We start from the raw sequence: 17,211 nt of genomic DNA on the forward strand, positions 1-17,211 counted from the left end.
AACCACTCACGGATCTTACACGGAAGGGGGCTGATGTAAAAAATTGGTCTGTACTCGCTAAGGAGTCCTTCTCAGCTCTTAAGAAATGTTTCATGTCCGCCCCGGTGTTGGTTCAGCCAGACACGTCCAAACCATTTATTGTGGAGGTGGATGCTTCTGAAGTAGGGGTGGAGGCAGTGTTGTCCCAGGGTCCGGCCACCCTTACTAATCTCAAACCCTGTGCCTTCTTCTGCAAGAAGTTCTCATCCGCCAAGAGAAACTATGATGTAGGCCAGGGGTGGGGAACCTCCGGCCCGCGGCCCGCAGTGGCTTTTCATGCGGCCTGCGGGTAGGTCCCTGGAGTCCTCAATGCTCGGGCGGCTGCTGTATCCTGTCAACTGCCGGCCCTTTAACCCCCAAGAGTACGGGCACGCAGCGTTCATTACAAAACGCTGCCTGCCCTGCAGATGATGATGATGATGTCTTCTGGGTGGGCGGGGTTAGCGTCTGGGTGGGCGGGACTAGCGCCCAATGCTCTCCCGTCCACATGTCCCAGAAGAGGAGATGCTGCCAGAGAGTCAGCGATCTCTGTGAGTGCGTGCCCGCAGCTCTGTGCCTCCCTGGGGATCTGTGCCCCCATGATCTCTGTGCCCCCAGCTATACCTCCACATGTGATCTGTGCCCCCCACCTATATATACCCCATGATCTGTGCCCCCAGCTATGTTTCCACATGTGATCTGTGCCCCCACCTATATATACCCCATGATCTGTGCCCCAGCTATGTTTCCACATGTGATCTGTGCCCCCCACCTATATATACCCCCTGTGATCTGTGCCCTCCAGCTATGTGCCCCCAGTGATCTCTGTGCCCCCAGATATTTGCACCCCTGTGATATCTGTGGCTCCCAGCTTTGTGCCCCATGTTATCTATGTGCCCACCTGCTATGTACCCCCTGTGATGTTTGTGCTCCCATGTGCCCCCTGTGATCTGTCACCCAAAGCTATGTGCACCCCTGTGATCTTCATGTCCCCCCCCGGTGATCTATGAGCCTCCCCGACAATCCCTGTCCCCCCCGGTGCTATATATCCCCCCACAGCTGCTGCTTTTACCCTGAAAGTGCTGTATATCCCCCCGAGTACTGTATATCCTACCACCTGTGATATATATAGCCCCCAGTGATGGAGAAGCAGCTCCAGCCGTCACATTAAGGGTGAGTTACCGTAATTAATTGTTAGCCTGAAAATTACCCCGGTATATTTAGTCAATGTACCCACGTATGCAGAAAATTTCTGCATGAAAACCGGACTCCTTCCCAGAAAACGCTCTTTTTTCCGCACGTTTTTTGCGTGTTTTCCGCGCGTCCCCAGTCTCATAGAAAATAGCTAGAAATGCGGATTTTTCCGCAAAATTAATGAGTATGCTGCGTTTGTTACCGCGATGCGTTTTTTGTGTGGAAAACAACGCATCAATATGCACAAAAAGTGCGGAATTCATTAAAATGAATGGGATGCTTCTTTTAAGCATTTTTGCTGGTAAAAAAACGCGAAAAAAACGCTTACGTGGGTGCACAGCCTCAAGGTGATCATTTTTGTGTGGCCCTCGAATGATGGTAGAAATTTCCAAATGGCCCCCGGATGGAAAAAGGTTCCCCACCCCTGATGTAGGCAATAGAGAACTTCTTGCGGTCAAGCTGGCATTCGAAGAATGGAGGCACTTTTTGGAAGGGGAGGCTCACCCGATCACAGTTATCACTGATCACAAAAATTTGGCATACCTTGAATCTGCTAAGAGGCTTACTCCTAGACAAGCCCGTTGGTCACTTTTTTTTTCACGCTTTCAATTCTCACTTACCGTACTTTTCGACCAGAGTCCAAAAATGTTAAAGCGGATGCGCTGTCCAGAAGTTTTGACCCGGTGTCTCCCACCGAGCCGCCGTCCTCCATTCTTCGCCCGGGGGTGGTACTGGCGGGGGTCTCGTCAGAATTGGAACAAGAAATTATGAGGGCCCAGTCCCTAGCTCTGGCGACCAGGCCAGGAGATAAATTGTTTGTTCCAGATTTATTGCGGCCTAGACTTCTGCAGGAGTTTCATGAGACTAGGCTGAGTGCTCATCCCGGTATCACGGCCACTAGAGAGGCAGTAGCCAGGGTTTTTTGGTCGCCTTCACTTGGGTCCGATGTCAAGAAATTCATTTCTGCTTGTGAAGTTTGTGCCCGTTCCAAAAGCTCGCATAACCGACTGGCTGGGGAACTCATACCGTTACCGATTCCTTATAGGCCATGGACTCATTTCTCCATGGACTTTATTACTGGTCTTCCTCCATCCAGGGGCAATTCCAATGTGTAGGTGGTGGTGGACAGGTTTTCGAAACAAGCTCATTTCATTCCCTTGGCAGCATTACCCTCAGCAGCAACATTGTCAAGGTTGTTTGTTCTGCATGTGGTCCGATTGCATTTGGTACCCCTGAATGTTGTGTCTGACAGAGGTGTGCAGTTTGTGGCCAAATTTTGGAGGGCATTCTGTAAGAAATTGGGCATCTCACTCTCCTTCTCCTCGGCATGTCATACGGAACGCACCAATCAATCCCTGGAACAGATTCTCAGGTGTCTGACCTCCACCAGACAGAAGGATTGGTGTGATGCGTTACCGTTGGCGGAGTTTGCTTTTAACAACTGGGTGAATCAATCCACCAACATGTCCCCATTCCTGGTCAATTATGGGTTTAATCCTCATTTTGGGGAGTTTTCACGGGTGGATTCTGATTGTCCAGGGGCGGAGGGATCCGTTCAACGGTTAAAAAACCTCTGGGCTGAAGTTCGGCGTAATATCTTTCGGACCCAGGGGAGGTATAAATATTTTTCTGACAAAAAGAGAGCCCAGGGACACATGTTTCAGGTAGGGGAGAAGGTTTGGCTTTCCACACGTAACATCAACTTGAAGGTACCATCAGCTAAATTGGGACCAAAGTTCATTGGTCCGTATAAGATTGTGGAAATAGTCAACCCAGTGGCATATAGGCTGCGTCTACCCGACTCCTTAAAAATATCCAATGTGTTCCATAAATCGCTGTTGAAACCCGTGGGGTCTGTCAAGGAGGACTCTGAGCTTGTTGTTCCTCCAGTGTTGGTGGAGGGTCACTTGGAATATGAGGTCGGACATATTGTGGATTCTCGGCGGGTGCGCCGCTCCTTGCAGTACCTGGTCCACTGGAAGAGATATGGACCGGAGGAATGCTCGTGGGTTACTGCTCACTCTGTACATGCAGATCGCTCATTTTCTGCTCCACCAGATGGGAGTTCTCCTTCCGTTCTCCCTCTGGTGGTGACAGGAGGTAGTGAGGTTAGTTTAATTGGTAATGGTCTGCCACCTGACGAGGAGGATAATGATTGGATCTCTGGAGTATCAGACTGGATATAAGACAGCCAACACCCTATCCTGTTGCTGGTGATTCAGTCTGCTTCTCAGGTCTTGCACTTCAGCTCTGCTCCAGTCTTCTCAAGTTAAGTTTTGTTTTTGCTAATGTTCACACTTGCTCTTGTTGGGCAGCTCAGTTTTTGTGTGGTCAGCCAGCCTGACTGGGCTGTGCTGAATTTCCACTCTTATTTATTTGTATTTGCCTTTTGTCCTTTATTAGATTGGCCTCTTTTTTGCTCTGTCTCAGAATATTTTAGAGTGCTGATATAGTGGGAGAAGTCTAGTGACTTCAGGGTTAATTTTGTTATCAGAAGTGTTGGACATTATTTTGGGTAGGGTTTTTTGGCAGATTGCAGACAGTATCTTTCCTTTCCTATCCTTTCAAGTTAGTTTGGCCCCATCGTTTACTCAGCCTGTTTTTCTGCCTTTGTTTGTGTTTTCATCTTGCTTCACCATCAATACATGTGGAAGGCTGTCTTTCCTTTGGGGTCTGCTCTGGGGAAGTTAGTTTTCCCTTTTCTTACTTTAGGCTTATTTAGTTCTCTGGTTGTGACAAGGCGTCCAGGACCATCGTAGGCACGCTTCTCGACTGCTGCTAGTTGTGTGTTAAAATCAGGGATCTGCAATCTGCATAGTTACCTGTTGTGAGCTCATCTGTTCATTCATCTTTTGTGTCCGAGGATCTCCCTGTTCTGGTGACGGAAGGTAGTGAGGCTGATTTGGATGAAAGAAACCAAACACCTGATCAGGTGAATTGTGACTGGGTAACGGGAACTTCAGACTGGATATAAGGCAGCCGACGCCCTTCTGAGTCGCTGGTGATTTCTCTGCTGGATTCTTGGAGACTAGTCTGATTCCTGCTTCCCAAAGATAAGTTTTTGCTCTGCTATTGAACTTATTAGTTTTGGTTTTGTTTACCTTGTTTTTTGAGTTCAGCCATCCCCGGCCGGGGGGTGTGCTGGATTCTTTTTCCTTGATCAGTGTTCTCTTTTGCTTCCAGAATATTCTGAGTGCTGATATAGGGTTTGAAGTCTAGTGACTTCAGGGTCCTTTTTGCTTATCAGTTGTGTTGGTAATATTTTTAGCAGGGTTTTCTCGGATTGCAGACAGCAGCTTTACTGTCCTGTCCTTTTTAGTTAGCTTGGGCCCCATCGTTTGCTCAACCTATCTTTCTATCTGTGTTAGTGTTTTCATCTTGCTTCACCGTCATTATATGTTGGGGGCTGCCTATTGCTTTGGGGTCTGCTCTGGGGCAGTCAGTTTTTCCCTTTTCTCTCTTTAGGCTTGTTTAGATCTCCGGCTGTGACGAGGTGTCTAGGATCACCGTAGGAACACTCCACGGCTACTGCTAGTTGTGTGATAGGATTAGGGGTCTGCAATCCGCTAGTTTCCAACCTCTCTGATTTTCTGGGCTGAGCTTGTGTTATGTTTTTTCCTCCTCGCTGACTCAAACCAACCTCTCTGGTTTTCTGAGACTTAGCGTGTGTTGTTTTTCTCCTCGGTGACCCATTCATAACACCTGGGGGTCCAGAGGCCCCCCGTTGAGAGGGGGGTACTGTCATTATCCCAGTGCAGGTTTTGACCTGCATGTCAGGGGTTAATGTCTTGGGCTCAGTGCAGGCTTGACCTGCACGCCGGGGGTTAATTATTGCAGCCTCTCTTTGTCAGTTATACTTTTGCCTATGGCCGAGTGTGGTGACCCCTGTGTGCCTGTGCCTTCTGATTGTCTTCTAGCTTGCTTATATGGTTCACACATTCGCAAAGCACTACAATATCCATACTCAGGCTTCGGCAGATGCGAGTCTGGGTAGAAGGATTCTCCGAGCAGCGGTGGCGCACCTTTAGACAGGAGGTGCATGTAGCTTGGATCGGTTAGTCAACTTCCCACCCAGGGACTGCTTTAGGACATCCCACAGTGTCCTGTGTCCCCCAATGAGGCGAAGGAGAAACATGGATTTTTGTGATAAACTCACCGTAAAATCCTTTTCTCCGAGACGCTCATTGGGGGACACAGCACCCACTCTGTTAGCCAAGTTGGCTTCTGTTTTGTTTAATATACTTTTTTTTGAATGATATTAGAGCGGTATCTTTTCTAGACATGTTGTTACCTGCATTAAGGTTGATATTGTCTGATTTTTCTTTGATCTCCTACTGCTTTTGCACCAAACTGATTCCGCCCACAACTGGGGAGAGGGTGTATACGGCGGAGGAGCCAACCTCTTTTTTTCACTTAGTGTCAGCCTCCAGGCGGCGGAAGCATACATCCACAGTACCTGTGTACCCCAATGAGCATCTCGGAGAAAAAGATTTTACGGTGAGTTTATCACAAAAATCCATGATTTACATTCAAAAAGTCAAATGGCGCTCCTTCCCTTCTGAGCTCTGCCATGCACCCAAACAGTGGTTTCCCCCACTTAATGGGTATCCGCGTACTCAGGACAAATTGCACAACAATTTGTATGGAGCAATTTCTCCTGTTACTCTTATGAAAATCTAAAATTTGGAGCTAAAATTCATTTTTGTGGGAAAGATGTGATTTTTTTTATTTTCATAGTTCAATGTTATAAACTTCTGGGGATTCAAGGTGCTCAATACAATACATATCTAGATAAGTTCTCTGACCGGTCTAGTTTCCAAAATGGTGTCACTTGTGGGGGGTTTCCACTATTTAGGCTCACATCAGGGGATCTCCAAATGCGACATGGCGTCCGTTATCAATAATAGCCAATTTTGCGTTCCAAAAAATCAAGCGCTTCTACTTCCCTTCCTAACCCTGCCATGCACCCAAGTGTTTTTCTCCCACATATGGGATGTCTGTGTACTATGTCAGGAGAAATTGCTACCCTTGTGAAAAAAAATTGGGGTAAAAAATCATTTTTGTGGAAAAAATTGGATTTTTTATTTTCACCTCTCAACGTTATACATTTCTGTGAAGCACCTGGGAGTTCAAAGTGTTAACGGTCACACATCTAAATAAATTCCTTGAAGGGTCTAGTTACCAAAATGGGGTCATTTGTGTGGGGATTCCACTCTTTAGGCACATCAGGGGCTCTCCAAGTACAACATAGCATCCGCTAATGATTCCTGCCTATTTTGCATTCGAAAAGTTAAACGGTTCTGAGCCCTGCCATGCACTCACACAGTGGATTTCCCCCACATATTGGGTATTGGTGTACTCAGGAGACTTCTTGTCTCATTTGCACAATAAATTGGTAGGGTCTATTTTCTCCTGTTAAAAAATATTAGGTCTAAAGTAAAACTTTTGTGAAAGAAAAAATTTATTTTTTCCTCCCACATTGCTTCAGTTCCTGTGAAACACCTGAAGGGTTAATAAACTTCTTGAATGTGGTTTTGAGCACCTTGAGGGGTGCATTTTTTAGACTGGTGTCAATTTTGGGTATTTTCTGTCACATAGACCTCTCAAAATCACCTCAAATGTGATGTGGTCCCTAAAAAAAATGGTTTTGTAAATTTTGTTGGAAAAATGAGAAATCGCTGGTCAACTTTTAATCCTTCTAACTTCTTAACAAAAAAAAATAGTTTAAAAAATCATGCTGATGTAAAGTAGGCGTGGGAAATGTTATCTATTACGTATTTTATGTGACATAACTCTGATTTAAGGGCATAAAAATTAAAAGTTTGATAATTGCAAAATTTTCACCAAATTTCCGATATTTTCACATATAAACGCAAGTCATATCAAGCAAATTTTACCACCACCATGAAGTACAATATGTCATGGAAAAACAATCTCAATCAGTGGGATTTGTTGGAGTTCCAGAGTTATGACCTCATAAAGCGACACTGGTCAGAATTGTAAAATTTAGCCTGGTCAGGTAGGTGAAAACAGACTTGGGGTGAAGGGTTAAGGAGGTTTTCCTATAAATGATGGTCCATCTCAAGGACATGTCATCATGTGATGCTCAGTGGGGTCTGACTCAGACCCCGACTTACACTAACAATGGGGCTAGCTGTGCTGTTTTTTGCCAAGCCGCACTAGTTTTCCTGTATATCTGTCCCCTGCCGCTAATCTTTGCAGGGGAACAGCCGTTCGCTTCCATGCACATGAAGGTGGTGGGCTGCAGCTCCCTGTACAGCCAGGTGGCTGGAGTCCCTGAGGTTGGACCACTGCAGCCGATCATTGATTGATGGGATCGCTTGGTGATATGTGCCAACACAACATAATACCCATCCCCTGCAGAGCTGCAATCACAATTCTGCAGGTTGTCACTTGTAATTCTTGTAAATCTATATCATCTAGTCGCCAAGCGACCCTAAAATTAAATACCGGTATATCTTTCATGTGCGTGTGGACCCCAGGATTCTGACCTGTGACCTCCTACTGATGTGTCTCATTCACTACAGGAGCTGAAAAAATGTGAATCCAAGTCTGATGAGATGGAGGCGGCACTGAAGGGCAAGCTCGGCAAGCTGGAGAGCGAGAAGGGCCAGGTATGGAGACTGCACATGTATGGGAGAGGCTGCGGCATGTATGGGAGAGGCTGCGGCATGTATAGAGAAGCTGTACAATCACAGCCCTGGCAAAAATTAAGAGACCACTTCCAAATGTTCAGTTTGTCTGATTTTTCTCTTTATAGGTGTATTTGTGAGTAAAATGTAAATTGTTCTTTTTCTGACAAAATGTCTTCGAATTTTCAAGCAATAAATTTTGTTTTTTTTTTTCTGAAAAGGAGAAATGGTCAAAATTACAAAAGACAAAACAAATAAAAACATTGCTTTCAGACCTCAAATAATGCAAAGAAAACAAGTTCATTATCATTTAGAAACAACAATACTGGGGCGTGGCCTAGCGCACGATGTGAGAAGACGTGCAGTGGAGCTCTCCCGCCACAATCTCCCTTATTAATGATACTTGAGGCGCCGCCGAACGCTGAAATCGCTCCAAAGAGTGTGTGCAGAGACCTGGGGAGTAGCAGTGAGTGGAGGGCAGTCTGGTGGAGAGGAGTCCCGCAAGAGGATGACGCGCAGGAGACAGAAGGAGCTGGCAGCGTTGGGAAGCGCTCAGGCCCAAGATGGCGCCGAGGCTGCAGAGGAGGCGGCAAGGGCGAGCGCGGCATATCAAAGGATGGAGGTGATCGCTCGGCTGGAACGCTTTGCGAGGTTAGAGGAGGCTGCTAATGAGAGGTCAGCGGCTGAAGGTGAGAGACCTGACACAACGCATGTCCCTGGGAAACAGCAGGAAGGAGGGGGCCAGCCACAGAGTGGTGGGGGGGAACAGAGATCCCCTGTTGTGGCTGCACGTGCTGGCCAGCTTGAACAGCCGGACATATTAGATATAACAGAGCCGACGCTCAAAGATATATTTTCTGTGGTAATCTACAACAAGTCAGCCCTTGCGGCTCTGAACAGTCGTGTGGATGATTTAAAGGGAAAGATGGCTGCGATTAATGCTGCAGTGTGCAAAGTTGAACAGAGAATGGAGGTGGTGGAAGAACGTGTGGGGAGCGCTGAAGACCAGGTTAATGAACTGTTGAAAAGGGAAAAAAAAGTATGTGCAACGTATAGCTGAACTGGAATTTAAAACTGATGATCTGGAGAACCACTCCCGCAGGAGCAACCTGAGGATTGTGGGGGTACCAGAAAAAGCGGAAGGAAATAACCCCACTGAGTACATTGAGTCATGGCTGAAAAATACTGTAGGAGGGGGTGGTCTCACTAATGTTTTCCGTTGAAAGAGCACATCGTGTGCCCACCAGACCCCTGCCCCCAGGATCAACCCCAAGAGTCATCTTGGCTAAAGTTCTGAATTATCGAGACCGGGATACTCTGCTGAGGAAAGCCAGGACCTGTGCGGAACTTACCATAGATGGCAATCGCATCTCCATCTACTCAGAGGTTCAAAGGCTCCGGATGACGTTTGGAGAAGTTAAAAGACGACTACGAGACATGGATGTGCGCTATTCAATGATTTACCCAGCTAAGCTGAGAGTCGTAGCTTTGGATCGAGTGCACTTTTTTCAAAATCCAGAGGAGGCGACACTCTGGCTTGAATCTAACATAAAAAATATCAGAGCGGGACAGTCCCGTTGAAGCATACTCTGAGTGATGTTGAAACAGTGACTGTTAGTTTGAATTTGATAAGTTAATGGTCATCTCTGAGATGAAGTAATGCCATGTTGGTTTATGTGGGTTGTGTTCGGTGGTGCAGCACTTATTGCAGTTTGATAAATGTGGACGGGAGAGTAGTTGGAGTGCAGAGCTTGTATTGTTAGGCTGTAAAAACGCCCTTCTAGATCTCAAATAGAGAGGGAGAGAGAATTCTTATCAGCTTAAAAGTTGTGGGAGACAACTAATTTTTCGGGAGGGAGACAGGGGGGGAAGGATGGGAGTTATTTCAGTTGGAAGGTTGGGACAGGGGGTAGAGGCGGGAAGGTGGGGGGGGCGGGGGGGAGGGTTAGGGGGGAGGACCGAGATTTCAGTTATAACGAGTCAAATGTTTGGTATTGCAACATATCATGGGGGGTAGAATTAAAATTCTAAGCTGGAACGTTAGGGGACTCGCTAACGTCTCAAAACGGGCCGCAATTTTACAATATCTACTGAAGCTGAGGCCCTCAGTGATTTGCCTCCAAGAAACACATCTGGTAAATGACAAAGTAGCTATGTTACAAAAAAGATGGGTGAGGAAGGCTTATCACTCGACTTACTCAGCCTATGCTAGGGGAGTGTCTGTGTTAATCCACACTTCTACTCCATATGAAGAAGTGGAGGCTTTAATAGACAAGGATGGGCAATACGTGTTTATTGTATGTAGGATATTGAATAGATTATTATGTATTGTGTCTTTGTATATCCCTCCACCATTTTCTGGAAAAAAGATACAGGAAATTCTGGACTTATCCGGGAAATGGACTGGGGTCCCGTTGCTTGTAATAGGTGATGTGAATAATATTGCAAATGATCGTTGGGATAAGGGTAAACATACGGGGAGCAGAGAGGGAGGGAATGTGACACCTTTTGGAAACTACATGAGGGAAATTGGTTGAATAGACTAGTGGAGAGTTCGGAATATGGAGAATTACACTTACTCGTGCTACTCGGCGACGTATGGTTCCCTGTCTCGCATTGATGTGGCTTTGGGAAATGAGGGGATGGATAACTTGGTACAGGAAGTGGAATATTTGCCCTGAGTCCTATCGAATCATTGTCCACTGGTGGTATCTCTACAATTGGGAGAACGGGGGAGGTTGACAGGTATGGGATGGAAAATTCACCCCTTTTGGTTACGGTTGCTGGATATGGGAAAGATGGGAGAGGAATTGGGAGAATTCTTTAGGACAAACGAAGGTAGTGCAGAGGGTCATATAGTCTGGGATACTATGAAGGCGTTTTTGAGAGGGATTTTATTCAGAGAAGTATCTCGATATAAGACTAGGTCTCAAAATCTAGACAAAGCAGTGATGGAGGAATTAAGGGCGGCGGAGGAAGCGTTGGGTGCGCAGTGTACTAAAGCTACGCAGACCCGCATGAGAGTGGCCCTGTCGGAAGTTAATAAACTTCACGTCCGCAAGGCAGAGAGACGGCGGGCATTTCAGAATGAGGCATTCTATGCGGAGGGTGAAAAAGTGGGGCACCTGCTCTCAGTGATAGCTTCGGCACAACGGGAATCCTCACATGTGTATGCAATTAAAACTAAGGAAGGTAATGTGGTTACACAGGAGGATCAAATTTTGGATGTATTTAAACAATTTGACAGTGACCTATACTCCTCAAAGATACATAAAGGTCAAGAGGAGATGGACAGGTATCTGAGGGCGATTAAGCTTCCTAGATTAGGGGATGAAGACAGAGAATGGATGGATAGGTCGCTTACAGCGGAAGAGTTGAGGGTGGCACTGGCGGACATGGCTGGTAATAAGGCCCCGGGGGCGGATGGCATTCCGGCAGAGGTGTATAAAATTTTTAATGAAGAAGTAATAACTAAATTGGAGAAGGTATTTAATGAGTCGTTGGGGAGGGGAGTGTTACCTACATCTATGAGAGAGGCCATTGTTGTGGTCATTCCTAAAGCTGATAAGGACCCATTGAATCCAGAGTCCTACAGACCAATTTCACTCCTTACGGCAGATATAAAGATTTTTGCGAAGGCCTTGGCCAACAGACTGACCCACGTGATTGATAAAGTAATCCACCCAGATCAATCGGGATTTATGCCCAATAAATCTACAGCAATCAATTTAAGGAGGCTATATTTAAATATGCAAATTCCAGCCGAAAATGAATGCTGGAAAGAGAGTAGTAGTGGCTTTGGATGCCCATAAGGCCTTTGATTGTGTAGAATGGAAGTACTTGTGGTCGGTTTTGTTGGGCCTTGGATTCGGGCCTAAGTTTATATCTTGGGTGGGGTTGCTATACTCCTCTCCAACGGCAAAAATTAGAGAAAATAATGAATTATCTGATAGTTTCTCATTAAATAGGGGTACGAGGCAGGGATGCCCATTGTCTCCGTTGCTGTTTGCCCTCGCCGTGGAGCCCCTGGCCACTAAAATAAGAGCTGCACGAGAGATAAAAGGATTTGTCTATGGAGTGAAGGAGGAGAAGGTGTCTTTGTATGCCGACGATATTTTGTTATTTTTGGAGGACTCAGGGGAGAATTTGGATAACGCGGTGGCATTAATTGAGGAATTCGGGGAATTTTCCGGACTCAAAATCAATTGGCACAAATCGTGCATTATGCCCATTGATGAGGTAGATAGGGATATGGGGGAGGTGGAAATGTCAGCAAAATTGAAGGTAGTTTCGAGATTTAAATATTTGGGGATACAAATCGTCCTTCCTTTGACTAGGTTTGAAGAACTTAATCTAAGCCCTTTGTTACAAAAAATTCGTTCCAAAATTTCGGCATGGAATAAATTACATCTTTCGGTAATTGGAAGGGTGAACCTTTTAAAAATGCTTGTGATGCCACAGCTGTTATATGTACTGCATAATTCTCCAATTTGGATCCCGCAGAGTAGGTTCCACAAAATTAAATCGCTGTTTGGCAAACTAATATGGGGGGGGGGGAAAGCCCACGGTTTCAACAAGAAACTTTGCAGAGGCCAAAGGAGGAAGGAGGTTTGGCGCTTCCTAACCCCTGGGTATATTTTTTAGCAGCACAATGTCAGCATATGGGGGAGGAGACGGGACAGGGACAATCGCCCAGTAGTTTGAGATATTTGTTTGGAAAATGGCCTCTGGGAGAGAGTTTGCAATGGGGGCATTTTTTAAAATTAGGCTCTCGGTTTCCTACTGTTCTCCTAATTCATAAGGTATGGGAAAAAGTTAAACAGATTAGGGGTGTCACAGGCTTTACCAAATACTCTCCTATGTGGGATAATATAAATTTGCAAGAATTCAAGCAAATGGAAGGATTTGGGCCCTGTAGAGAGGCAGGAATCAGAAGGATGGGTCAGGGGAGACTTAAGTCATTCGTGGAGCTACAATCAAAATTCCAGCTATCACATTCAAATTTATATCATTATAAAAGAATTCAGCATGCGTATCGGTCGCAATGTCGGAGAAAAATTATTGAGATCCAGATTGATATCACGCTGGCCTCCATTTTGGAGAACAGCGGGACAAGGGGAGCTATCTCAGAAGTGTATAGAGATTTACTATTCACCTTTCTAGTCAAACATCCCATCAAGTCTAGAGTGAAATGGGAAGCTGAATTGGGAGAGATAAATGACGATAGATGGGGATCTATTTTAGAATATGCGCCTAAGATCTCAATGAGCGAACCTGGGAGGATGTCTCAGCTATACGTAATTCATAGAGCTTACAGAACTCCAGATAGACTGTTTAAGATGGGTTTGAGGTCTGATTCCGAGTGTCCACGATGTTTGCAGGAACGGGCAGACATGCTGCACATGCTGTGGCATTGCCCTAGATTGTCTACCTACTGGACAGTTGTATTGAATCGGATTGAATTGATATATAGGTGTGTAATCCCCAGAGACCCTTTGGTCTGTATATTAGGTTATGTGGAATAATTAGTAGCGGTATCCATGGTCAAACTGGCGATTGCTAGACTGTTGTTCATAGCAAGGAAATTGATCGCTCGGTTCTGGATCAGAGAAGAGCCTCCGACTAGACGAGACTTTCTTACGCAGGCGGAGCATATAATTTCATTGGAAAAAAGTATCTATACTAAGAGAAATAAACTCAATGTATTTCAAAACATATGGCAGCCATGGGTAGCATGGAGTTAGATTTGTGGGGAGGATGTATTATGATATAGATGATGATCATACTAAACAATTTTATATATGGATGTGGGAAAGAGTACCGGATGAGAAATGAGGAAGACACTGAGGGGGTCTTGGAGGGGGGGGGGATAGGGGGGAAAAAAGGGGGGGGGGGGAGTTATGTTAATAAAAATATATGATTATCCCACCAAGGACAACATCTGCAAGGAGTTTGTATGTTCTCCCCATGTTTGCGTGGGTTTCCTCCAGGCACTCCGGTTTCCTCCCACATTCTAAAGACATACTGATAGGGAATTTAGATTGTGAGCCCCATTGGGGACAGTGGCGATAATGTGTGCAAACTGTAAAGCGCTGCGGAATATGTTAGCGCTATATAAAAATAAATATTATTATTAAAGATTATTATATGTGAACAATTGCTTGATGTCATATATGTTATAATTGTTATCATTAATAAAAAAATTTATATGATTAAAAAAAAAGAAACAACAATACTAATGTTTAACTCAGGAAGAGTTCAGAAATCAATATTTTGTGGAATAACCATGATCATCCTCTTGATTACATTCCAGAGGTTTTCAATGGGGTTCAGGTCTGAAGAATGGGCTGCCCATGACAGGGTTTTGATGTGGCGGTCTCTTAATTTTTGCCAGAGCTGTATAGAGAGATTGCACATGTATAGAGAGACTGATGGGATAGAGGCGACACTGAAGGACAAGCTGGAGAGCGAGAAGGGCCAGGTGGAGAGACTGCTCATGTATAGAGAGACTGCACGACATAGGCCAGGTGTGTAAACGGAGACTGCACCTGACGTTGGGGTCTTATGTGTTGACACTTCTGTGTTTCCATTCTCTGCCCTTATTATAGTTGCAGGAGGAATTGGAGAGATACCGGAGGAGGCTGGATCAGAGCGAGGGAGGTCGGGAGTCTCTGCTCTGTCAGGTGCTGCATCCACATAATGTTATCCTTTATTAGCAGAACACGTGAACAATCGCTGCGTTATCTGTTAAACGCTCTGCACCTGGCTCTATTGGGAATCAGATCTGTCAGGATGTATCAGTAATGTAGCACCAGTGGTTGTATAGGTCCAGTCATAACAAGAAGAAATGCATTATAGAGATCACAGGACAAGATGGTACTGATATGCAAATGATGACAAATGGGGAATAACATGATCACAACCTCTGGATTACTCAGTCCGGAGGCTGAGCTTCATGTAGAAATCCCGGCACCTCCGGCCTCGGCTGCTGTCACTGAGGTCATTAATGGTCATCTGAGGAAGGTTCTGCCGCTGGAAGCACTTAAGCCAAGTAGGGAACTCACAGTAGTACGAGGAACATACGGCCGTGGATTGTTCTGATCATATGCTGGCTTATGAAGCCTCTTCATACTGTCGCTCACGTGGTCTCAAGACAAATCTACTATTGCATCCAAGACAAAATCAGGACACACTTCCATTCCAGTCTCCATTGTCATCTTGCACTGCATCGTGATTGTCTTTGATAGTGGTGATGTGAGATCAGTAGAGCAGCTGTAGCCAGACATCCAGCTGGTAGCCCAGTGTCCTGCAGACACTTCCTGATGGTTTGTGAAGACAGGAGTGTGACATCTCGGACCCGGTGTGTGACGTTTAAGTACAGAATCTTCGAATCTAATGAGACCACATGGGCAACACCATGAAGAGACCATTGTGAGGGAACGTCACACCAGTTCTACTCCCATGATTATGGTGTGCGGTGGCATAATGTACGGCAGCCGGACCCCTCTAGTCTTCATTCCCAGCACTAATAGCTCACAGGGGTGATCCATGGCATCCGGCTGTTGCCGGCAGCGGATCTGTAATTGTCTCCATCGGGGACGTCATTGGTCGGTGATCACACAGGAGCTGCCCGGCAGCGCATCTAGATGATTTTCCCCATTTCATTCAACGCAGCAGAAAGATAGCATTAGACTGTAGCCTGACGTGTAAATGTGGGGTCTTCTGTGCGCACCAATCATTTACAGATCAGTAATCTGTCTATCCATCTTGTGATTTCTATCATTCCCCAACTTTTCCTTTTTTGTGTTTCGATTTCACTGTTGAGGAGTGTATTTTGCACAGGAGCTGCTCTGCAGTACCTGGCAGTGGCCACTGCACATTGGATGGCACTGTCGAGCCCCTTTCATAGTATTTACATCCGGAGGTTGCTGGCGCTTCTACCAGCTGATCAGGGGGAATGTTGGACCGCCACTCATGTAATATCCCCTGGATAGGTGATCATTATGTCCTTATCGGAAAATATCTATTTGCGGATGTTGCTTAGTGACTATGTGGCATTGATGTTTGCTTTACTTGTTTTGTCGCAGTGATGTTACTATATTACTATTGCAGAAGAGCCTGCAGGTTGCCTTCACCGCTGTGATATTTCGTGAGGGGTGATTGAATGTTTTTTATACTTTACATTGTAGGTGGAGGATCTCCGTAGTCAACTGGTGAAGCTGGAGGAGGACCGTGGACAACTGCAGCACCAAATCTCAGTACAAAGCCAGCATGAGACCTTGGAGGAGCAGCGCAGGGTCCGGGCAGGTAACGTCTCCAGCTCCCCCTGCTCTATAGATTGTGAGTACAGAAGCTAATGATGCATGTGGAGACCATCGTGAAAGTTCTCTTCTGCTTCCCTCCAGCTGGAGAGCGGTCTGAACGGGAGAAGCTGGAGCTTGAGCGGCAGATTTTAGAACTGCGCACACAGCTTGACCGAAGCGCCGTGCTGGCTGAGATGGAGGAGCTGAAACGCAGCCTGGGCCAGAAGGACAGAGAGAAGATTCAGCTGGCGGAGCACCTGGAGGTACAACAAACTGCAGAGCTTAATCCCCCTACTCTGCCCCCCATGTGTGACTCCAGCATAGGACCTTCCCAGTGTCCTTCCTTGGCTACTTGCACCCTCATGGGCCTCATGTTATTGATCTGTCATAGCACAAGAAGTGACAGGTTATGGACTTAGTGATATATTCTCTCCTTGGGTTTTTCCTTGCCCTCTAATGTTACAGACTGTGGTAGAATGGTAGTGATGCATAGCAGCCAGCCTTGACAGAATGGGGGTGATACATGGCGGCTTGCTGTGACAGAACGGGGTTGATACATGGCAGTCGGCTGTTGTAGCACAGGGGTGATGTATGGCAGCCAGCTATGATAAAACGGGGGTGATACATGGAGGCCGGCTGTGGCAGAACGGGGCTGATACATGGCAGCTGGCCGTGACAGATTGGGGGTGATACATGGCAGCCGGCCGCAGCAGAATGGGGGTGATACATGGCAGCCGGACACATTACAACTGGGGTGATATATGGCAGCCAGCTGTGGCAGAATGGGGCTGATACCTGGTGGCCGGCTATGTTTATTCCACAAGATGTTCTTCTTTAGAGAGCAGTTTATTGTTGCAGCTTTGGAGGTGATTACTTGTCGTCTGTAACGAGCTACATTACCCATCCGTGCGAGGTTCAGCCTCCAATTTTTCGCCTGGTGGCTGATAAATGCCAGCGCCATCGTGCCATCCTGCCATCCTAATGCCGCACAAGCTTCTCTCATAAGCAATTAGACATCACTGAGGTTATAAATCCCAGCACAC

At 46.1% G+C, this 17,211-nt stretch overlaps 1 protein-coding gene across 5 annotated transcripts in view; it reads left to right on the forward strand.

Annotated features, from left to right (window-relative positions):
• CEP128 (centrosomal protein 128) overlaps positions 1 to 17,211 on the forward strand; it is a 270,620-nt gene that overhangs the window by 134,012 nt on the left and 119,397 nt on the right. For all 5 annotated transcript variants that reach the window (XM_073587050.1, XM_073587051.1, XM_073587049.1 and 2 more), the window contains 4 exons: positions 7,761 to 7,847; positions 14,474 to 14,548; positions 16,055 to 16,172; positions 16,271 to 16,431. In XM_073587050.1, the coding sequence (XP_073443151.1) occupies positions 7,761 to 7,847; positions 14,474 to 14,548; positions 16,055 to 16,172; positions 16,271 to 16,431 (441 nt within the window). The remainder of the gene's footprint in view (positions 1 to 7,760; positions 7,848 to 14,473; positions 14,549 to 16,054; positions 16,173 to 16,270; positions 16,432 to 17,211) is intronic.

The sequence above is a fragment of the Dendrobates tinctorius genome, unplaced genomic scaffold (assembly GCF_039654945.1).
Source record: "Dendrobates tinctorius isolate UK_male_01 unplaced genomic scaffold, ASM3965494v1 ptg000010l, whole genome shotgun sequence".
Taxonomy (NCBI): domain Eukaryota; kingdom Metazoa; phylum Chordata; class Amphibia; order Anura; family Dendrobatidae; genus Dendrobates; species Dendrobates tinctorius.